We start from the raw sequence: 24449 nt of genomic DNA on the forward strand, positions 1-24449 counted from the left end.
GGACAGGTATTAACTGTCAAACCTACCAACCTACCAACCTACCAAGTAGCAAAACAAATATAAACAAGGAGGACGGACATTGGATAGTATTGTCCGGTAGTCGTAGGATTATCATGTCCGGTCTGCTCTCCTGGCTCCTTCAGGTAATTTCAAGCTCCTCAAAATCCAATAACAAACAGTCAAACACCCTCTGTGGATTGTTGTGATTGTTATTGGGGGTTTGGTTGGATGGGAGTGGAAGCCCAAATGGGCGAGCTTGGTTGGCCGAGAGAACTTAAGCGATTTTTGGTTCCTGGTTTTTGAGAGAGAGAGCTGGAGAGATCGAGAGATCTCTATTGGAAGCAGTAGAAGAGCTTTCTACGATGACCAACACGTAGGTTTACCCTTTTGAGAAAGGAGCTGGAACATAAAGATGCATTATACTCACAAGCGTACTACATAGATAAAACTGTCATTTTACTATTAAGATTGAAAATAAAAGAGCAAAAGAACAACAAAACAGGGGCTAAAGCATGAAAATACTGAGTATTCCTGTGTTAATAATAGGGAGTTTTAATGAAACATTTCCGGTACTGTTCACTTGTAACGAAAAACCACATTTCTACCTTTCTTCGGTACTATTCACTACATCTTTATTTGTCATTTTTCATTAAAACCAAAGTTTTTTTTAGATTTTTTTTCTTTCCATTGTAGTAATCCAGTCAAGGGTAGTCATGTTTTTATAAATTGGGCAATGAACAAAGTTTGACCCAAATCTAGGCCGAAAAATGTCCAATGCGGACCTGATTTCTCATGTAAGTCCAAGTTGACCAAAAGTGAACACTTAAACAAAAATATGTCTACGTTGGTGCACTCGAATTTCGAGTGGTTCAATATAGAATGAGTTTTACTATAAGGAATATATGGGCGCGGCTTATTCAACTTCAAATATGAAGTGTTTAGGATTGGATGGAGGTCAGTTCAACTTCTCCGCCCCTCCTCATGTAGTTACATCACTATATGTTAACTGGAGAGGTATCAACTACGGAACAATTCAAACCTAACCCACTAATGTACCAAGAACAAAAGTAAACAAGGAGGACACAGACTGTTCAGCTCCAACCCTACCCATTTATTTACATCCCAAGGAGTCTTCTGTCCTGTTTAAATTTGATCTCAAGTTGTCGTATTAAACAAACAAATATGCAGCAGCAACTAGCAAGCTTCTTTTATTTTTGCGTAAAATATTGTATTGACCGGTAGCAAAAACAAATGAAAACAAGGATAATCGTGTCCGGTCCGCCCTCCTTGCTTCCACGGGAAATTTCAAGCTCCTCAAAAATCCAATAACAAACAGTCAAACACCCCTTTGCCTGCGCTCCCTTGGAATTTCCAAGCTGCCCTCTCTTTTATTTAGCCCTCAAGTCCTTTGCAGCTCTTTTATACTTGCTCTCCACAACAACCCCACCCCCCCCCCCCCCTCTCTTCCTCTTCCTCCCTCCCTCCCGGTGATGAGAATGTATCTTTCTTTAGCTAGTACGCTAATTAATCAAATGAGTTAATATTATTGGGTTTCTCGTTCAACTCTGCTTGTCTTTTCGAATTATTCAGGTAAGTTTCACACCTTTTTTGCAGGATTTTTGAACTCCAACTCAACTTACAATGTATGCTTTTTTGCCCTCTCTATTCTTTTGTTTTAATAATTATAAATGCAAATTTATGCCTTCAAACTAGAAATTAAAAAAATTTGGAAGCTGTAAGTTGCTGTAGGTTTTGTCTAATGTTGTTTTTTGATATCTTTAAGCTTTGTTCCCTGCAGAAAACAAAGACCTTTTGAACCCAAATGGAACTAACTAGCATGATCACTTATGTAATTCTAACATTGTACTAATTGTATAGAAATTCTACTCGAAAATCACAATCTTTGTTTTTAGGTTCGATTTGTGAGAAATGGCTGCTGGTTATAATGGAACTGAGGTACCCATCCTACCAAACACTCTTCCGCAATACTCAGAAGATAATCCGCAGCTACTGTTCGACATATTCGTGACCCAAACCCGAAAGGCACCACTTTCCATTCCTATGAGCTATATAGACTCGGACTCGTCAGATGAAGGGGAACCTAGACTTGAAGGTCATATTGGTCCATTAGGGAGTCAAAGCAAACCTCTCTTTGTACCTATGAGCGGTCCGTTATATGCTAACCACAGGCCTGGTAGCATTTTCCGGGCAGCTCAAGCTCTAACAGCAGGGCAAGAAGCGGTGGAACCCGCAGGAGAATATTTTCCTTCTACCAATGCAACAAACCAGAACGAATGGACGGATGAAAACTATGCGGGTAAAAATGACCACTTGCTGAGATCTGGCCGACTGGGGCTGTGCGATGATCCTTACTGCACAACTTGCCCAACATACAATCCCAAGGCTGCTAATCGAAGGATTTCAGATATAGTTGATTCCAAGGTGTTTTTCTCTCCCTAATCAAAGAGTTTTTCTTTTAAATTGTGCACATATTTGTAGACATTTAGGTGGTGTCTTTTATTAAATGCTATGCATTATTGCCACGTAGTAAATACGTCTAGTTTTGCAACTAATCCTGTCAAATGATTAGGATATTGCTGATGGTAAAAGCACACGTAGTATATTGCACTACTTGATAAGTTGATGGAGGGCGCAAGTGACCCTTTATCACAGTGGTGGAAAAGAGTTGACTTCTTGCATAACGGTATGAGTTTGAATCCCGTCGGTAGCTAATCTAATATCTAATATAACAAAATCTATCTTTTGACAAAGAAAAGAAATAATAAGTTGACGAAGGGCAAGAGAACATGAATATTTTTTGTGTTAACAATGCAATTAATAGCAGTGGAGATTCTGGAGAGCATGAAATAATATCTGTAATTACATTCTCTTTGTGCAAAAGCACTTACAAAGCAATAGTTCCTCTCAAGCTGCATTGTATATCCTTTTCTTTCTCGTGTTTCCTTTTTAATTTCGTTGTTATGACTATTGCTTGAGATTTAGCAACAATATGTCCATTATTAATATATTCTTGTCACTGCTTCCTTCCCTATTTCTTTTATTTTTTTGGAATGACAAGATATAAGCACTCCAAGAAACTTATGCATATTTCTTTTATCATCAACTGTTTGTAGTTCCATAGTGCTCTGTATGGGGATGCCAAAGGCAGTGCAAGGAGTTTTTTCTCTTTTCTGCGTCCATGTATACCTGGAGTTATGAACCCTCATGCTAAAGTTGTGCAACAATGGAACAAGTTTTTCGTCATTTCTTGCTTAATAACAATTTTTGTAGACCCACTGTTTTTCTTCCTGCTGCTCGTTGACCAGGTATTTCCTTGGTTCTTCCTTGTCATTTTTATGATTTAGTTTGGAACTATCAGTTAACCGAGAACTAGTTTGGTTTTCCAATTTACACACTTTAGGTATTTATTTGTAATGATCGATTTCTATGGAGAAGATGAGAACTTGTTTATTTCATTTCGTTGTGATGTTGATTTCCTTTGAACTTGATTTCCCCGTCTTTGAATGCAGGATAATAACTGTATGGTTCTTGATTGGACTTTGACGACAAGACTTGTGATTTTCAGAAGCATCACTGATTTCATATACCTAATGCACATACTCCTTCAGGTAAGATTTCCTTCCCTCTCATACATTCAGATCTCATTTAGAAGTTAAATAAATGTTATGGATGAGGTAAGTTGATTAGTCTCAACCCTTGACAGATAAATGAATCTCTCTCTCCCTCTCTCTGCAGTTTAGATTGGCTTATGTGGGTCCTGAGTCTAGGGTGGTTGGTGCTGGCGTTTTAGTTGACCATCCGAAGAAAATCGCTCTGAATTACCTTCAAGGATATTTTCTACTAGACTTTTTTAACGTATTACCGCTGCCTCAGGTAAACATCTCTCTCTCTCTCTCTCTCTCTCTCTCTCTCCCACACACACAAACACGCGCATGATATTCTGTATTCTTGGTTTCCTTTGTTTTATTGGCATTTTTTACACCCATTTATTACTTCATGCAAGTTTCTCATTGCTTTTTGCCATGGAAGAAAACTGTTTTTCAGTGGCTTTGCCGAGGGAGGGTGATAAACCCTGCCTGTTGCCCTCTCAATCCACCCTAAGTTGCATGCATCTGTCAATATATCTACTCATACGCTAACATGACATTGTAACTTGTTCTGTCTGATGTTTACACATCATTTTTTTTCCCATTTGGTAAGTTGTTCTTCCAATTGTTTGCAGATCATAACGTTGTTATTTCTACCAAACAACTTTGGATTAAGAGGAGCAAGCCCTGCAAAAAATCTTTTACGTGCTTCAGTTCTCGTTCAGTATATTCCCAGGTTATTTAGGTTTCTGCCTCTGTTCGCTGGTCAGAATCCAAGTAGCTTCATATTTGAGTCAGCATGGACAATTTTTGTAATAAATTCTCTCACTTTTGTGTTGGCTGGCCACGTTGTTGGATCGTGCTATTACCTCATGGGGCTACAGGTGGGTGGAAAATGTTTAATTCTTAACTCTCGGAAATTTCCTGCGATAGACATGTTTATGTTCCTCGTGTGTCTTCATTTTGCATGTCCAGAATTATTCAAGATTCGTATACAATCTCTTCTCACCTTTTTGTCAAACAAGGAAACAGACTTGGTGATAATTTCATGCCTGCAAAAATGGGAAAATTTGCATCTTTATCTACTTGCTTAAACTTACAATATTATGATTCAATTTGATAGTTCTTTTTTTCATTATTGTATTTGTAATGGATAATATCATGAATTTTAAATAATGTAGAGGGTTAATCAATCATTCACTTACTTCCCCTCTTTCTTGTCCCAGAGGATTAATCAATGTTTTGAAGATGCATGCGGTACCTCTGGAATTAATGGGTGTATAAGCTTCATAGATTGTGAGCATGGAAATGAATTTGGAGATTCTGGAGTAGATAATCCATCACTTGATAGCTGGAAAAACAATGCGAATGCTAGTGCGTGTTTAACTCCAACTGGTTATACTTACGGAGTTTTCTACCAAACAGCCGGTCTTTCAACACGAAAGAGTGTAGTCACTAGATATATGTACGCATTGTTTTGGGGATTCCAGGTATCGCTTCCATTTGTCCCTTCTTTTGGCCAAAGCCGAATCATTTAAAATAACTGTATAATTCTTACTTTATACTCAGTTAAGTTAATTGTCCATCATAATCTTGTGATTGACTACCCTTCTACCCTAAAAGCTTAAACTGCAGGGGATACAATACTTGACCCTTCTCTGTACTGTGACTATTGTCCTACCTAGTTCAAATTGAACTGAGTTGGTTCTGAATCTTTTTATTCTGAAATGAAAACTCAAAGTTGATGGCATCAGTGTTTGACCGAATAATATTTTCAAGAAAAAATTTACGTTTCTTTATCTCCTGGCGTACGGATTGTTTTGGCATGGTCTCATTACAAAGCTAAATGAAAATAACCATGTCATTTACATTATGCAGCAAATCAGTACCCTGGCTGGAAATCTAGTTCCAAGCTATTATGTTTGGGAAGTCCTATTTACAATGGGCAGCATTGCCGTAGGTCTCTTGCTTTTCGCTCTTCTCATTGGAAATATGCAGAACTTTCTGCAGGCTCTTGGCCGGAGGTACAATTTTTATCCTAAGATTTATCTTCTTAAATATTCCAACATTTAGAGTCACTTGATCGTGACATATCAATGGAAATATCACTATTTTTTTATCGAAGCCGTAGATCTTTGGTTTTTCAATGTTTTCTGCCTAGTAAGTTCCTCTCGGTTTCATAATCATCCAACTGTATAAATGTTAGTAACTCTCTCCTGTTGTCTGAAATTCAAAGTTTTATGTCTGCTTTTGATTAAGTCTCAAAGTAATAGAGCAATAGATACCAGCAGTTAGTTTTCCGAGTTGACTTCTGCTATGATTTAAGAAAAGGAAAATCTGTTTCTCTGTACAGACGGTTAGAAATGTCCCTTAGACGTCGTGACGTTGAGCAGTGGATGAGCCATAGACGCTTGCCAGAGGAGCTTAGAAGGTATGGTGTACCATAACGTTATTTTTTTTTACAACTGAATTTCCTCATGCATTATGTTATACTATCCACTGTAAAAGAAATAAATTAGTGCTTTATGAAAAGAACAATCCCTTCATAAATCGATAATTCCGTAATGTTAAAAATTGACTATTAAAGCCTCACGTATTGTGCTCTGAAGGCAAGTGCGAGAAGCTGAGCGGTACACTTGGGCAGCAACCAGAGGAGTAAATGAAGAAATGCTTTTGGGATTCCTGCCTGAAGACCTTCAGACTGATATAAGACGCCATCTCTTCAAATTTATTAAGAAAGTGAGCATCTTGGTTTCACGGAATAATAATATATCTAAGATTTTTAATCCATAAACTGAAACTTATAATGATCCAAATATCGGATTTTCTGCTTTCTGCATGAATGATGGTCTTCTTTTTGCCTTAGAATTATTAGCTGGCTATGGTTCAAAGTTATCAGGTTGGAGCATATTAACTCATAATGCATGTTTTAAATTCCGAAAATTCTGCAGGTACGAATTTTTTCCCTGATGGATGAACCCGTCTTAGATTCCATTTGTACAAGACTCAGGCAAAAGACATACATCAAGGGAAGTAAAGTTTTTTACCCTAGTGGTCTCATCGAGAAGATGGTTTTTATAGTGAGGGGGAAAATGGAGAGCATTGGAGAAGATGGGATTATAATTTCATTATCTGAAGGAGATGTTTGTGGTGAGGAGCTTCTCACATGGTGTCTAGAGCATTCTTCAGTAAACAAAGGTATCAGTCTTGAGCATTCTTCAAAAGTTTCAAAAAAACAATGTCAATTTATCAATGTGGTTTCTGTTGCAGATGGTAAAAGGATCAGGACTCCTGGACAGCGGTTGCTTAGCAACAGGATGGTAAGATGCTTAACAAATGTTGAAGCATTTTCACTCCGAGCAGCTGACATTCAAGAAGTCACCAGTGTTTTCTCCAGATTCTTGCGCAACCCGCGTGTTCAAGGAGCCATAAGGTTTTTTTTTTAAAAAAAAAGCTATTCATATCTCATGTATGCATACGTTTGAGAATTATTTCTATCGAAATGCATGATAGAAGACTGGTGACATGCATAGATGGTCTGCGAGAAATCGTCTAGGATGCATGTGGTAGTAGTTTACGACGAACATTGGTGTTGAAGTTTGGTTTTTGTTGGCAGGTATGAGTCACCTTACTGGAGAGGTCTTGCAGCAAGATACATTCAAGTAGCATGGAGATACAGGAAAAAATGCCTACAGCGAGCAGATTCCTCTCAGTCTCAATCTCAATCTCAATTCCCATGCCGATCCCAATTCAATCATGCACTGTTATAAGCTAATTAGTGAACTTAATTTGTTTATGTACAGATGCATGTGTACTAGTTGTTGTACCTTCATTTTCAAGAAGGCCATCCATATATATGTAATATGCTGGATAGTGTTGGAGAAATAAAAGTATACAAATATAGCTCATTAAATCGATTGAAAGCATATATGCAGAACAAACAAAAGAAAGGAAATAATTTTCGCGCACTTATTTTTTGAAAATTTCCAAACAATATAGGAGATTTGAATATTGTCCGGAATATTTTGAAATAACATCGATTCCAAAATCTTAATTAATTAAATTTAACGACTCGTTGAGTAGTTTTCAATTCCCGATTAAGCATATTTAACATCAGCTAGGGATAAAGAGTTACCTTACCAACCTTTCCCTGACTTTGTGTTTTTCGCTTACCCTGATTTGAACCGCCCCAACTAAGTATATGCTGAGTATTATAAAGCCTTCCTCTCTGCTTTTGTGTTTTGGTTACGCAAATGTGTGTATGTAATTTTGGTAGTAGCATTAATCTGTAAATAGTGTTGAGTTTGAAGATTGGATGTAGTTACTAATACAAATTTCATTCTTGATTATTTTATATAAACTTTCATTTCGTTATATTTATATATTTGAGCGGTGCACCCATAATCGGGCTATAGAATTTGTGTTATGTTTGAGTATGTACCTATATACGTGCATATTACATCGGAGAAATCTGTAGTATAGGGTTGAGAGCCTTTCGACAGTGAGATTGGGGAGAGAAGAAGAGTGTTGGAGAAAAGCCCCCTGCCGAGCAGAAAGATCCAAGCGGCCGCCAGACTCGAGGATCCGAGGCTCGAGATGTTGACTGACGCCCAAAGACAACACTACAAGTCCGGAGCACCTCTATTAAAATTGACCATGAAAACACAAATTTATACAAATTACCGACTTAATCAGGACTGACGACCCCTCGGATTCCTAGATCCAGCCTGTAGTATAGCCGAGATAATGAGAACCGAGTACCAAAAGCAACACTCATAACTTGGTAGTTTCAGCTGTCGACCTAACATTTGCTCGGCGCATATTAACTACGGTCCTCCCCGATCACAACCTAAAATGTTCACCTAGCTTGAGCTCGAAAAATGATCGAGGCGACCTCATCATGGATGGCCTCGTTTTGGTTGACCGTATGAGGCTAAAATGATTGAGCATGGTAGTATGAATAGCCAAGTTTAGTGTATTTGTAAATGGCTTGGTCCGCTTCAATTTCATGTAATTGGTTAATAGACTTTGTTCTTAGCTAGGAGGCGTATCTGACTTATTCTGCTATTCATTTTTTTTAATTAAGTCAAATCTCTAAAATATTTTCCATTATATTTTTCAATATTAATGTAGCCGGCCACTAACCATCTCAGTTAGACCAAAGACGCCATCATTGAGAGTTGGAGCTCTGATCCTCCAATTTTCCCCAAAAATAATGGGTCGGGTCACGCCACTACTCTCCTTGTTCATTCATCTCGGCTGAAGTCTCCAAACGATAAGAGTTCCTCCTAGCTTAGAACAAGTTTTCTCTCTTTTAGTTCAAGTAGAATAGCAGAATAAGTCTTGTTCAAAAAAAGAAATTTGATATAGGTTTTTTGTCTTATGGACAAATGATTTTTTTGATTTATTTCATAGTATTGCTTATCTGTAGTTTTATAAATACCTTCTTATGGAGAAGAATAATGTATTGAAGTTGTATTTGAAAACTGTGAGATTGTAGAAAATTATAAATTTACTCTAAGCCCCTTATTTTCAACTTGTTATCAAATTAGAATTTGATTCTTGGTTGAACTTTGTTGTGAGCGCTTTCCTGTGCTGGAAGCTAATTTTCTTCGTGCACCCACATGTCATGAACTTGAGGGTGAAGATTGTCTACAATTGTTGGAAGAAGATAAATTTCCACTACCATAAAGAAGAAAAAGGTTGTGCTTTCACTGACTTGGAGAAGAGATTCGGAAAAAAACTAAATAAATAAATTTCATGGTAGGATCGGTTTCCTATCATGTTTTTTTTTTTCTTGTGAAAACAGTTTGTTTTTTAGTTTGAGGAAGGAAAAAAAAAAAAAAGAAGGATAAAAAAATTTAAAAAGAAAAAAAAACATATTTGGTGAGACGTTAGTTTCAATTGGGCTTTCGAAAAGATTAGCAATTGTTCTAACTGGACTTCTGAAAAGAAGCATTAGTTTTAGTTGGGGCTTTCGAAAAGATTAGCGTTTGTTCTAACTGGACTTTCGAGAAGAAGCGTAGTTCCAATATATCAAGAGATTTATTGATTGGGTTTTCAAAAAAAAAAACGTTAGTTCCAATTGGGCTTTCAAAAAAGATAAGCGTTAGTTCTAGTTGGACTTTCGAAAATAGGAGTTAGTTCTAAGGATCATGATTTGTTAGTCGGGTTTTTGAAAAGAGGCGTTTGTTCTAGTTGGGCTTTTGAATTTGGAGCAAGTTTGATCTAGGCATTCGAAAAGAGACATTAGCTCTGACGGATTGTGATCTGCTGAGCTTTCAGAAAGATTGACGTTAGTTTCAGCGTATCAATGTAGATTTTCGATACGTGTGGCTCACTTAACGCGTGGTCCCATGTGAGGGGAGGTGTTGAATTAACAGAGTTTCGAATTAGATCTTATTTTCTTCTTGGCAAACTCACGATTTCACATTATGAGTTTGAGTTGGAAAATATTTTAGAGATTTGATTTAATTGGGAATTTGATATGATCTGACTTGATATAGGTTTCCTTTTCTTGTGGACAAATGATTTTTTATTTATTTCTTAGTATTGCTCCTCTATAGTCTTATAAATATCTCCTCATGGAGAAGAATAAAGTATTGAAGTTGTATTTGAAAATTGTAAAATTGAAGAGAATTGTAAATTTATCCTAAACCTTTTATTTTCAACTAGTAATTGTGCTGCATCTTTCATCGTCCTTCTCCTTATTTTCTGATCACACCCAAATGAATGGCTCAGACGACATATTAATAAGGTGGTGGTAGTGGATATTGGTAGTATGCTGAACCAAAGAGAAATTTAGGTGCCCTGATCAATTTTGGGGCGAGGTGGTTTGGAGGAACACATTGCTTGTTTGAAGTGGATTGGAGAAGCAGATTGTTTGTTGTTTTGGACGAGTCGAGCAGATCATTTTGTTTTAGGTGTCGAATGATTTTATCATGATCTCGGTGTTACAAGAAAATTAAACTCTCTTTTGAATTTGATGGTTGGTAGGAAGAGCAGATGTGGTCTAACAGAGCATAAATTTTCTAGGCCGAGCCGATTTTGTTTTCGATAAGACTTGTAGCTGCTGCATTTAGGGGTCGGCTCGGTTCTTCTTGTGCAGTTTTCGATAAGAGATTTAGAGATAAGTAACACACATCACTTTTTTGTTTAATATTATGCTTAAAACATCCGTCAGAGGGAGACTAGCTACATAGGAAGATAGATAAATTATTACATAAGCAAAATCAAACAATGATCTTCTTATTTATTTACTATTAGATTTCATGTAATTTGTGTAGCCGTTTTGATTAATGGTTGTTGTACCAAAATTGTTTCTGAAGATAATTAACCATATTATCGTCCACCTAGAATGCCTTGGCCAAAACATCAGGGTTGATGGAAGGGTTGGATCCGAAGACCGCATTCGCGATGGTGATCACTCCCGGGTTCTGGCTGCTGAGACCCGCGATGGCCAAAGCGTTGGTTTTTCCGACATTGAGTTGGAAGTGAATGAGACCAACTGGGAACACAAACACATCTCCCTTGTACAACACTTTGGTGAACAGTCGATTGCTGTTGCCATTGGATGTGACGAATCCGACGTAGAGTGAGCCTTCCAAGACTGTGAGTATCTCCGTGGCACGAGGGTGAGTGTGAGAAGGATTGAGGCCATTTGGTACAAAGTCTAAGCGAGCAAAGGATATGCCGAGAGTGTTGAGTCCGGGTATATCGTCTACGTTCGCCGCCGTAACAATTGAACCAACTGGATTCGATGTGTTTCGGGGGTACCGGAGCTTGTCAGAGAAAAAAATCATCTGCTGATGCAAGTTTTGGGTCCTTGCAGAACTTCCAGTTCACAAATACTCCTAGCAATGAGACACAAACAAATTAATCTTTTTATGTACGTACTGTTGGCAGTCCCACGTCAGTGAGAGAAATCAACAAGAGTGGTTTTAAATATGATTACTCTACTTTAATTAATATCGAGGTTTTCTGTGGTAAAACCTCACACCTGACGGATTGGGCAAATGGTAAAGTTGGGGACTGTGTCGTTAGAATTGGCCTCTTGTGTCACATCTCGGCCCCGGGTGGATCACTTCCCGGGCTCGCTCCACCACCGTAGCACGATATTGTCCGCTTTGGGTCCTGACCACGCCCTCACGGTTTTATTTCTGGGAACTCACACGAGAACTTCCCGATGGGTCACCCATCCTGAGAATGCTCTCGCGCGCTACTCGCTTAACTTTGGAGTTCTCATGGAATCCGAAGCCAGTGAGCTCCCAAAAAGCCTCGTGCTAGGTAGGGATGAGAATATACATATAAGGATCACTCCCCTCGGCGATGTGGGATGTCACAATCCACCCCCCTTAGGGGCCCGACGTCCTCGTCGGCACACCACGACCAGGGTTAGGCTCTGATACCAAACTGTCACATCTCGGCCCGGGGTGGATCACTTCCCGAGCCCGCTCTACCACCGTAGCACGATATTGTCCACTTTGGGCCCTGACCATGCCCTCACGGTTTTATTTCTGGGAACTCACACGAGAACTTCCCAGTGGGTCACTCATCATGGGAATGCTCTCGCGCGCTACTCGCTTAACTTCAGAGTTCCCATGGAACCCGAAGCCGGTGAGCTCCCAAAAGGCCTCATGCTAGGTAAGGATGGGAATATACATATAAGGATCACTCCGCTAGGCGATGTGGGATGTCACATCTTGAGCTCGTCGATCTAAAAAAAATTTCAACATGGTATCAGAGCCCACGGTTACGAACCCCTAAGGCTTGCCACAAGGAAATGTGGACTTGAAAACAAGCTTGGACTCTTGGATTCATAAAGCTGGCCTCTGAGTTCTTAAGAGGCACTTCCTGAAAAGATTGAAAACAAGTCTAGACTGTCGATGTATGGATCTCCATGTGTGAACCACCAAATAGGGTTACACGTAAGGGGACGGGGGCGTGTTGGCAGTCCCACATTGGTGGGGAAAGTCAACAAGGGTGGTTTTAAATATAATTATCCTACTCAAACTAATATTGAGGTTTTTTATGGTAAACCCTCACACCTCCGAACCCGTCGATCTAAAAAAAAAAAAAAAAACAACACATACGTGTTGTACTTGCATGGATGATGAATTTTAGTTGATGGAAAAAAAAAATTTAATTTATACAACAAAAGAACAATTTTAATTAATGATATTGTATTTACATAACTAAAATGTATAATTATATGTACCAGTAGGATGAGTGTTATTAATCTGTCGATGTATGGATCTCCATGTGTGAACCACCAAATAGGGTTACACATGAGGGGACGGGGGCGTGTTGGCAGTCCCACATTGGTGGGGAAAGTCAACAAGGGTGGTTTTAAATATGATTACCTTACTCTAACTAACATCGAGGTTTTTTATGATAAAACCTCACACCTCCGAACCCGTCGATCTAAAAAAAAAATTCAACACATACGTGTTGTACTTGCATGGATGATGAATTTTAGTTGATGGAAAAAAAAATTTTAATTTATACAACAGAAGAACAATTTTAATTAATGATATTGTATTTACATAACTAAAACGTATAATTATACGTACCAACAGAATGAGTGTTATTAATTGCTACGCAGAAGTCCTGAAGAGGACTGGGATCAGAGGCAGAGGCAAGAGGATGGTGAATGCTAATGCTAGCTAATAGGGCAACAGCAATAACAGAGAAATGAACTCCTTTCACCGCTAGCTATACTCTATAGGGGATTATCCTATGATATATGTTGGAGTAATATTAGAAAATATGAAAAATAACAATATAATTTCAATGATAATAATCATAAAGAAATTCACAACATCAATTATATATGAGATTAATATAAACAACTAGAGAAAAAGTTAGAAAAACTGACAAACTTGGAGATTGAGACTTGCATAAATGCAATGTCCTAAAGACAGAATTTCTCCCTTACTCTTGTGCTTGTAGTTCGGTAGGCATCTGTCTCCCACAATTCATTATTTGGTGTTTCAATATACAATATACAATTTTGCTTGAAAAAGAACAAGGGAAGAATATCCTGTTAAAGATAACTTTAATCCCACGATTGTTGAGGGCAGCTGACAAATGCAACAAAGAAAAACTACAATCTGAGATGAAAAACTAGAATTTTAAACTTTTGGATCATGCGAGTATCCGATTCAATCGAGGGTTTTTATCTTTTTTTTCGTTTTTTTAACTTCTGGGTTTTTCTGTGCTTTTTCTGCTCAACGATGGCGTTGACGTCGGCTTTTATGGAGATTCTGAGATGACCCATGATAGTTGAGGTGCTGGGGGAGTTGATGATGTTGATAACCCCTTTGTCGATTGTTGTGATTGTTATTGGGGGTTTGGTTGGATGGGAGTGGAAGCCCAAATGGGCGAGCTTTGGTTGGTCGAGAGAACTTAAGAAATAAAGTGTGAAAACACTGAATGTTATTGTGTTATAAAATATGTAATTTCCGTTCTTTTCTTCTCGTTGTAGTAATCTTCTAGTCAAGGGTAGTCATGTTTTCATAAATTGGGCAATGAACAAAGTTTGGCCCAAATCTAGGCCGAAAAGATGTCCAATGCGGACCTGATTTCTCATGTAAATCCAAATTGATCAGAAGTGAACACATAACAAAAATAAGTCTACGTTGGTGCACTTGAATTTCGAAGTGGTCCAATATAGAATGAGTTTTACTATAAGGAATATATGGGCGCGGCTTATTCAACTTCAAATATGAAGTGTTTAGGATTGGATGGAGGTCAGTTCAACTTCTCCTACCCTCATCATGTAGTTACATCACTATATGTTAACTGGAGAGGTATCAACTACGGAACGATTCAAACCTAACCCACTAATGTACCAAGAACAAAAGTAAACAAGGAGGATACAGACTGTTCAGCTCCGACCCTCCCCATTTATTTACATCCCAAGGAGTCTTCTGTCCTTCTAAATTTGATCTCAAGTTGTCGTATTAAACAAATAAATATGCAGCAGCAACTAGCAAGCTTCTTTTATTTTTGCGTAAAATATTGTATTGACCGGTAGCAAAAACAAATGAAAACAAGGATAATCGTGTCCGGTCCGCCCTCCTTGCTTCCACGGGAAATTTCAAGCTCCTCAAAAAATCCAATAACAAACAGTCAAACACCCCTTTGCCTGCGTTCCCTTGGAATTTCCAAGCTGCCCTCTTTTATTTAGCCCTCAAGTCCTTTGCAGCTCTTTATACTTTCTCCCCCACCCCCCCCCCCCCTCCCCCCTCCCTCTTTTTTCTTCTTCCTCCCTCCCGGTGATGAGAATGTATCTTTCTTTAGCTAGTACGCTAATTAATCAAATGAGTTAATATTCTTGGGTTTCTCGTTCAACTTCAACCCCCTATTAAGCTCTGTTTGTCTTTTCGAATTATTCAGGTAAGTTTCACACCTTTTTTTCAGGATTTTTGAACTCCAACTCAAATTACAATGTATGCTTTTTTGCTCTCTCTATTTCTTTGTTTTTATAATTATAAATGCAAATTTATGCCTTCAAACTAGAAATTAAAAAAATGTGGAAGCTGTAAGTTGCAGTAGGTTGTCTTATATTGTTTTTTGATATCTTTAAGCTTTGTTCCCTGCAGAAAACAAGACTTTTTGAACCCAAATGGAGCTAACTAGCATGATCACTTGTGTAATTCTAACATTGTACTAATCGTATAGTAATTCTACTCGAAAATCACAATCTTCGTTTTTAGGTTCGATTTGTGAGAAATGGCTGCTGGTTATAATGGAACTGAGGTACCCATCCTACCAAACACTCTTCCGCAATACTCAGAAGATAATGACCAGCTACTGTTCGACACATTTGTGTCCCAAAAGCGAAAGGCATCAGTTTCCATTCCCATGAGCTCTATGGACTCGGGCACGTCATATGAAGGGGAACATAGACTTGAAGGTCATACTGGTCCATTAGGGAGCCAAAGCAAACCTCTTTTCGGACCTGTGAGTGGTCCATTATATGCTAACGGCAGGCCTGATAGCATTTTCCGGGCAGCTGAAGCTCTAACAGCAGGGCAAGAAGTGGTGGAACCTGCAGGAGAAAATTTTCCTTCTACCAATGCTACAAACCAGAACGAATGGACGGATGAAAACTATGCGGGTAAAAATGAACACTTGCTGAGATCTGGCCGGCTGGGGCTGTGCAATGATCCTTACTGCACAACTTGCCCAACATACAATCCCAAGGCTGCTCATCGAAGGACTTCAGAGATAATTGATTCCAAGGTGTTTTTCTCTCCCTAATCAAAGGATTTTTCTTCTAACTTGTGTACATTATTTGTAGACATTTAGGTGCTGTCTTTTATTAAATGCTATGCATTATTGCCACGTAGTAAATATGTCTAGTTCTGCATCTAATCCTGTCAAATGATTAGGATATTGCTGCATGGTAAAAGTTCATGTAGTATATTACACTACTTGATAAGTTGACGAAGGGCGCAAGTGGCCCTTTAGTGGTGGAAAGGAAAAGTTGAGCCTTTGCATAACGGCATGAGTTCGTACACCATTGGTGACTGATCTAACAAAATATATCGTTTGACAAAAAAAAATAAAAAATAAAAATGAGTTGACGAAGGGCAAGAGAACATGACTATTTTTCATGTTAACAACGCAATTAAGAGCAGTGGAGATTCTGGAGAGGATGAAATAATATCTGTACTAACATTCTCTGTGTGCAAAGCACTTACAAAGCAGTAGTTCCTCTCAAGCTGCATTGTATATCTTTTTCTTTCTCGTCACTGCTTCCTTCCCTATTTCTTTTATTTTTTTTGGAATGACAGGATATAAGCACTCCAAGAAACTTACGCATATTTCTTTTATCGTCAACTGTTTGTAGTTTTATAGTGCTCTGTATGGGGATGCCAAAGGCAGTGCAAGGAGTTTCTTTTCTTTTCTGAGTCCATATATACCTGGAGTTATGAACCCTCATGCTAAAGTTGTGCAACAATGGGACAGGTTTTTCGTCATTTCTTGCATAATATCAATTTTTGTAGACCCACTGTTTTTCTTCCTGCTGCTCGTTGACCAGGTATTTCCTTGGTTCTTCCTTGTCATTTTTATGATTTAGTTTGGAACTATCAGTTAACCAAGACCTAGTTTGGTTTTCCAATTTACACACTTAAGGTATTTATTTGTAATGATAGATTTCTATGGAGAAGATGAGATCTTTTTTAGTTCATTTCGTTGTGATGTTGCTTCCCTTTGAACTTGATTTCCCCGTCTTTGAATGCAGGATAAGAACTGTATAGTTCTTGATTGGCCTTTGACGACAAGACTTGTGATTTTCAGAAGCATCACTGATTTCATATACCTAATGCACATACTCCTTCAGGTAAGATTTCCTTCCCTCTCATACATTCAGATCTCATTTAGAAGTTAAATAAATGTTATGGATGAGGTAAGTTGATTAGTCTCAACCCTTGACAGATAAATGAATCTCTCTCTCCCTCTCTCTGCAGTTTAGATTGGCTTATGTGGGTCCTGAGTCTAGGGGGGTTGGTGCTGGCGATTTAGTTGACCATCCGAAGAAAATCGCTCTGAATTACCTTCAAGGATATTTTCTACTAGACTTTTTCGCTGTATTACCGCTGCCTCAGGTAAACTCTCTTTCTCTCTCTCTCTCTCTCTCTCTCTCTCTTCTCTCTCTCTCTCTCACACACACACACACACACACACACACACACACAAACACGAGCATGATATTCTGTATTCTTGGTTTCCCTTGCTTTAGTGGTATTTTTTTACATCCATTTAATACTTCAAGCAAGTTTCTCATTGCTCTTTGCCATGGAAGAAAACTGTTTTTCAGTGGCTTTGCCGAGGGAGGGTGATAACCCTTGCCTGCTGCCCTCTCAATCTACCCTAAATTGCATGCATCTGTCAATATATCTATTTATACACTAACATGACATTGCGACTTTTTCTGTCTGATATAAGCACATGTTTGCTTCGCATGTGGTAAGTTGTTCTTTCAATTGTTTGCAGATCATAATACTGTTAGTTCTACCAGACAACTTGGGATTAAGAGGAGCAAATTATGCAAAAAATCTTTTACGTGCTTCAGTTCTTGTTCAGTATATTCCCAGGTTATTTAGGTTTCTGCCTCTGCTCGCTGGTCAGACTCCAAGTGGCTTCATATTTGAGTCAGCAGGGGCAAATTTTGTAATAAATATTCTCATATTTGTGTTGGCTAGCCACGTTATTGGATCGTGCTGGTACCTCATGGGGCTACAGGTGGGTGGAAAAGGTTTTATTCTTAACTCTCGGAAGTTTCCTGCGATAGACATGTTTATGTTCCTCGTGTGTCTTCATTTTGCATGTCCAGAATTATTAAAGGTCCATATACAATCCCTTCTCACCTTTTTGTCAAACAAGGAAGCAGACTTGGTGGTAACTTTTCATGCCTGCGAAAATGGGAAAAATTGCATCTTTATCTATTTGCTTAAACTTGCAATATTATGATTTAATATGATGTAAATCTTTATGGGCAAGGACCCTTATTTTTTTATAAAAATAGGGATGAGTTATGGAGTCCACACCATATCGAACTTTAACGATCCTAACCGTCTATTTTTCAAGTTGTACCTCATAGATCATCCTTGCAAAATATTAGCCAAATTGGAAATGTATAAGACATCTAATTAGGTTCAAAGAAATGAACGAATACTTTGTTATACAAGAAACAATGAAATTTGATCTTGATAATTAAATAGGCAAATGGTTTCGGATTGAATTGAATTTTTGCAAAGATGATCTATGAATTGAGACTAACAAAATAGACTGTTCGGATCGTTGAAATTCGATGTGAAGTGGGCCCCACACCTAATCCCCATTTAAAAAAAAATAAATGAGGATCCCCTTGTTAAAGGATCTTTTAATATGATAGTTCTTTTTTTTCGTTGTTGTATTTGTAATGGATAATATCGTGACTTTCAAATAATGTCGAGGGTTAATCAATCATTCACTTACTTACCCTCTTTCTTGTCCCAGAGGGTTAATCAATGTTTTCGAGATGCCTGCGGTATATCTGGAATTAATGGATGTCTGAGCTTCATAGATTGTGGGCGTGGAAACGAATTTGGAGATTCTGGAGTAGATAATCCATCACGTGATAGCTGGATAAACAATGCGAATGCTAGTGCGTGTTTAACTTCAAGTGGCTATACTTACGGAGTTTACTACCAAACCGCCGCTCTTACGACACAAAAGAGTATAGTCACTAGATATGTGTACGGATTGTTTTGGGGATTCCAGGTATCGCTTCCATTTGTCCCTTCTTTTGGCCAAAGCCAAATCATTTAAAAGAACTGTATAATTCTTACTTTATACTCAGTTAAGTTAATTGTCCATCATAATCTTGTTTTGGCATGGTCTCATTACAAAGCTGATAGAAAATAACCATGTCATTTACATTGTGCAGACACTCGGTACCGTGGCTGGAAATCTAGTTCCGAGCTATTTTGGTTGGGAAGTCCTTTTTTTAATTGGCTGCATTGCCCTAGGTGTCTTGATTTTCGCTCTTATAGTTGGAAATATGCAGAACTTGGTGCAGGCTCTTGACCGGAGGTACAACTTTTATCCTAAGATTTGATTTAAGAAAAACTAATGAAAATGACTTGAAAACTTTAAGTTTTAATGATAATAACAAAATAAAGGATAAAGTGAATAGTACTATGATTGACTTTTTAGTGTAAAAATGTGGTTTTTCGTTAAAATGAACAGTACCGTAGATTTTTCGTTAAAACTCTCTAAGATTTATTCTTCTTAAATATTTCTACACATTTATAGTCATTTGATCGTGACATATCTTACTCAGTAAGTATTGAACATAGGCTAAGTGAAATTGTTGGAATTTTGGATTGACGGGCTCGGGGCCCCATTATAACGACCCTCATACCGTCCACAAGGTAATCATATTTAAACTGACACGCCCCGGTCTCGATGTCCTCAGGATATCAGGTTGATCACTTGCTGGCCAACACCTGAAGGTGACGCAAGCCATTTAGAATGCATGAGAACAAGAATTAAATGACTTTATAAATTTAAACATAATTAATATGTCAAGAGGAACATGTTCAGAGCACACATCTAATCTAAAACACTAAAAGAAATAATATAAAAATTGAATGAACAAGGAATGGGTCCTACTACCAAGAGGACTCGAAAATGTTGATTCGGAAGTGCCTTGACCCCAAGATCGTACGCCTCAAATCTAAATGCTGAAAGGGCGCAAAACAAACATGAGTGGACCAAGTTGATATATATATATATATAATACTGAAACGGTTATCAACATACTTACCCCCAAAATTTTATGAAAACATCAACAGTCTAATATGTAATAGGTTTTTCCGAAAACCCTAGCATGCTATAAAACCTTTCATAAACATATGTCGTATATAGTGGTATCAATATCAGTAACAGTATCAAAACTCTTCATTTGCCAAACAGGCATAATAGTATCATTTGCCAAACAGGCATGTATATCATTTGCCAAATAGGCATATCAATATCATTTGCAAACAGGCATATTAGTATCGTTTACCAAACAGGCATATAGTGACCATTAGGTATGCACAAAACGTTGAACATAATCTTTCTAAAACATAGGTACATATATCTCAAACTCATCTTCATAGTATAAAGTCATTCATCATCTATACTATAAAGAAATGTTATCAAAACGTGTTCTAAATAGTATATCGTCATCCATCAAATATCCTACAACAACATGGATTCGCTAGAAAATATGCATTCCAAAATAAACTTAGTATAGCATGATAATCAATTTCTCATAAAATGTTCACAAAGCGTATTCAGTAAATCATGATTTTCATGTATGCATTTCTATTATTAAAACACGCATTTTAGAAAGGGGTCCACTCACAGATATTTCGCCGCCAAAGAGCCACACAAACTAATGAAGACGGAAACGCCACAAATAATTGTCTCTAAGCACATAAAAGATACAATTAATAAAACTATATTATAACAATTGAATTTGGAAAAATGAATGTCAGAAATAGATTATGGACGTCGAAATTAGTCTAGGAGGGTTTCCGGGTTAAGGGTTTTGGACTTGGATTAGGGTTAGGTCTAGGTGGGTTGGGCTTAGGATAAAGGGTTAATGGGTTTATATTAATGGTTTAGGGAATTGGGTTGATAAAAAGGCCTGGGGTAAATAATTGGGTTTGGGCTTAAAAGGGTCACGGGTTGGGTTGGAGGCTCAAGGGTTTTGGGCTGGTTTCAAAGGACTTGGGTCGGATTGACCCGTTTTCTGGCCAATGAATTGGCCGGTTTCTGGGCACCACTTCAAACTCCCATAACTTCTTTGTTACTCAACAAAATCAAGTGAAACAAAAATGAAAGTTGTATTACTCGACGAGATGAAAAGATTGATACCCTGCATGCCGGCCAAATAGTGGTAGTTTGGCCGGAAAACGCCTCGAAAGGGGCGGTGCTCGTCGGAAAACTGGGTTTTTGACCGAAAGTTTGAGTAATTTTCAAAGCTTCGTAACTTCTTCGTTTCATAACCAAATTGAGCGATTCAAAAGCTAAAATGTAGTTAGAAATGTGGAGAAGAGATTCATAATAAGTGGGGACCGAGTGGTGGCCGGAGTTGGCCGAAAAGGACCTCAAACATGACCAAACGACCACGGTTTTTTGAAGTTTCCAGATTTCTGAAAAATGCCCCTTGAGTTGTTTTTCATGCTAAAACCATTTTTAATCACTAACCAAGTAATGTAGACTACGGGAAAGGAAGATCAAAGGAGTCTCGAAGCTTAACTTCGTCGGAGACGGCGATATGTCGTCGGAGTTCGTCGGGGCATTGAGCACCGTGACTGCCACGGTGGAGCACTCCCTTGGTTTGGGGTTTTCGTGATCACAGTCCAGGTGTGGTGGTGGTTTTGTTACCTCTCAGGTGAAGCTCAGGGGTGAGAGAGGGGGCTTGTAGAGAAGGAGAGAGTGCGGGAGTTTTGAGAGTGGGAGAGAAGTGGGACTTGGCTTTTCTGCTCTTCCAGCTCTCATACACTCTGATCTCCTCTTATTTGTGCAGTCATGATTAAGTTACATCAATATTTTATATCATTATTATTTTTTATCTTATTATCTTTATAAAAATATTGATATAAAATGTTGACGTGACTTAATCGTGATGGTACAAAACAAAAAATAATAGGAGTGTATGGAAGTAAGAGGGCAGAGAAGCCGGGTCCAGAGAAGTGAGGAAGAAAAAGAGAGAGAGAGAGAGAGTTACAAAATAATAAAAGGGATAAGAAAATCCAAAAGGTGAGGGGGGATTCAGATTGGGCCAAAATTCCAAGTGGATCCCCTTGGTTCGTAGTTTAAGAATGTACAGGACGAAACATTGATCGAACGTAGAATTTTCGGAATCTTTGTTATAAATCCGAAATCAAATTCGTTCGCGCCTCCGCGTTCGTGGCGATAAGTATGTTAAGAATAAATTAGTCGAATTCAAACCACGCATTTCGACGAAGCGGTCAAACAAAGTCAACTCAAAGATAATTCGGTAGCTCATAAATCCATTAATATGAAAATTACACTTAAATTGGGCCAGGATTTCACATAAACTCATTATTTTTCTTTTCCCCACCGATGTGGGATAGCCAACAAAAATATCACTATATTTTATCGAAGCTGTACATTTTTGGTTTTTCAGTGTTTTCTTCCTTGTAAGTTCCTCTTTTTTTTTTCAAAATCATCCAACTGTACAAATGTTAGTAACTCTTTCCTATTTGTCGGAAATTCAAAGTTTTGTGTCTGCTAAGAATTATTAAATACCATGAGCGTTCGCTTGTCACTGCAATCATGATGCGATTCATTCTTTTGATTAAGTCTCAAAGAAATAGAGGAATAAATAACGCCGGTTAGTTTTCCGAGTTGACTTCTGTTATGATTTAAGAAAAGGAAAATATGTTTCTCTGCACAGACGGTTAGAAATTTCCTTCAGACGTCATGATGTTGAGCAGTGGATGAGGAATAGACGCTTGCCAGAGGAGCTTAGAAGGTATGATGTATTCATAACGTCTTTTTTTTTTACAATTGAAATTCCTCATGCATTAGGCTATAATATCCATTGTAAAAGAAATAAATTAATGCTTTATAAAAAGAACTATCCCTTCATAAATCGATAATTCTGTTATGTTAAAAATTGATCATTAAAGCCTCATGTATTGTGCTCCGAAGGCGGGTGCGAGAAGCTGAGCGGTACACTTATGCAGCAACCAGAGGAGTAAATGAAGAAGTGCTTGTGGGAATCCTGCCTGAAAACATTCAGATAGATATAAGACGTCATCTCTTCAAGTTTATTAAGAAAGTGAGTATCTTAGTATCAGGGAATAATAATGTATCTAAGATTTTTAATCCATAAACTGATAAACTTATAATGATCCAAATATCGGATTTTTTGCTTTCTGCCTGAATGATGATCTTCTTGTTTCCTTAGAAGTATTAGTTGTCCAAGGTTCAAAGTTATCAGCTTGGCGCATATTAACTCATAATGCATGTTTTAAATTCCGGAAATTCTGCAGGTACGAATTTTTGCCCTGATGGATGAACCCATCTTAGATTCCATTTGTGGAAGACTAAGGCAAACGACATACATGAAGGGAAGTAAAGTTTTGTACCGTGGTGGTCTCATCGAGAAGATGGTTTTTATAGTGAGGGGAAAAATGGAGAGCATTGGAGAAGATGGGATTAGAATTCCGTTATCTGAAGGAGATGTTTGTGGTGAGGAACTTCTCACATGGTGTCTTGAGCATTCTTCGGTAAACAAAGGTATCAGTCTCGAGCATTCTTCAAAATTTTCAAAAAACAACATCAATTTATCAATGTGGTTTCTGTTGCAGATGCTAAAAGGATCAGGATTCCTGGACAGCGGTTGCTTAGCAACAGGATTGTAAGATGCTTAACAAACGTTGAAGCATTTTCACTCCGAGCAGCTGACATTCAAGAAGTCACCAGTGTTTTCTCCAGATTCTTGCGCAACCCACGTGTTCAAGGAGCCATAAGGTTTTTTTTTTTTAAAAAAAAGCTGTTCATATCTCATGTATGCATATGTTTGAGAATTATTTCTATCGAAATGCATGATTGAAGACTGGTGACATATGCATACATGGTCAGCAAGAAATCGTCTAGGATGCATGTGGCAATAGTTTACGACGAACATTGGTGTTGAAGTTTGGTTTTGTTGGCAGGTATGAGTCACCTTACTGGAGAGGCCTTGCAGCAAGATACATTCAAGTAGCATGGAGATACAGGAAAAAATGCCTGCAGCAAGCAGACTCCTCTCAGTCTCAATCTCACTCTCAGTCTCAATCTCAATCTCAATCTCAATCTCAATCTCGATCCCAATTCAATCATGCACTGTTATAAGCTAATTAGTGAACTTAATTTGTTTATACGTGCAACAAAAATAAGTTTGTTTGATTGGCCAGGACTTTTTCCTTATCTCCAAAGGCACAAGGACTAAACCACTAGAACTAAAACCATATTTAGCATTATCTTTTGCATTTAATGTGTTTTATATGTATTTGTATACATGTAATGAAAATTTAGGGGCTTTTCCGAATCAAGGCCCTGTGTAGTGGTACATTTTGTACATTATCAGACCTAACTCTCTGTGTATTAATTATTGTACCTTCATTTTCAAGGAAGTCCATCTATGCATATGTGATTTCATGGATAGCGTTGGAGATATAAAAGTAGACAACTATAGCTAATTAAATCTCCTGAAAACAGATGCAAAAAAAAAAAAAAAAAAAAGGAAATAATTGTCGTACACTTATTTTTTTTTAA

General features: G+C 38.0%; 2 protein-coding genes and 1 pseudogene across 4 annotated transcripts; 2 read left to right on the plus strand and 1 right to left on the minus strand.

The window, feature by feature from the left end:
• The first annotated feature begins 1459 nt into the window (after window positions 1-1459).
• On the plus strand, window positions 1460-7516 carry LOC103946983 (probable cyclic nucleotide-gated ion channel 20, chloroplastic). Of its 2 annotated transcripts, XM_048589935.1 has the most exons (13): window positions 1460-1590; window positions 1914-2442; window positions 3135-3326; window positions 3531-3629; window positions 3757-3894; window positions 4244-4492; window positions 4835-5098; window positions 5487-5632; window positions 5962-6039; window positions 6218-6347; window positions 6560-6806; window positions 6879-7041; window positions 7225-7516. In XM_048589935.1, exons 2-13 carry the CDS (start codon window positions 1930-1932, stop codon window positions 7376-7378), a joined length of 2373 nt encoding a protein of 790 aa, XP_048445892.1. In that variant the 5' UTR covers window positions 1460-1590; window positions 1914-1929; the 3' UTR covers window positions 7379-7516. The 2 variants fall into 2 exon arrangements, with proteins under 2 accessions (XP_048445892.1, XP_048445891.1); XM_048589934.1 differs by lacking the exon at window positions 1460-1590 and having other exon boundaries at window positions 1641-2442.
• A 3387-nt stretch (window positions 7517-10903) lies between these two features.
• Window positions 10904-14516, minus strand: LOC103946982 (annotated as a pseudogene).
• Window positions 14517-14790: 274 nt separating this feature from the next.
• LOC108867209 (probable cyclic nucleotide-gated ion channel 20, chloroplastic) lies at window positions 14791-24303 on the plus strand. 2 transcript variants are annotated; one of them, XM_048589308.1, is made up of 13 exons: window positions 14791-15008; window positions 15329-15857; window positions 16468-16659; window positions 16864-16962; window positions 17090-17227; window positions 17616-17864; window positions 18621-18884; window positions 19051-19196; window positions 22582-22659; window positions 22839-22968; window positions 23183-23429; window positions 23501-23663; window positions 23849-24303. In XM_048589308.1, the coding sequence occupies exons 2-13, from the start codon at window positions 15345-15347 to the stop codon at window positions 24024-24026; spliced, it is 2397 nt and encodes a 798-aa protein (XP_048445265.1). In that variant the 5' UTR covers window positions 14791-15008; window positions 15329-15344; the 3' UTR covers window positions 24027-24303. The 2 variants fall into 2 exon arrangements, with proteins under 2 accessions (XP_048445265.1, XP_048445266.1); XM_048589309.1 differs by lacking the exon at window positions 14791-15008 and having other exon boundaries at window positions 15060-15857.
• Window positions 24304-24449: the final 146 nt, after the last annotated feature.

The sequence above is a fragment of a genome, unplaced genomic scaffold (assembly GCF_019419815.1).
Source record: "Pyrus x bretschneideri cultivar Hongxiangsu unplaced genomic scaffold, Pyrus_bretschneideri_v1 Contig3, whole genome shotgun sequence".
Taxonomy (NCBI): domain Eukaryota; kingdom Viridiplantae; phylum Streptophyta; class Magnoliopsida; order Rosales; family Rosaceae; genus Pyrus; species Pyrus x bretschneideri.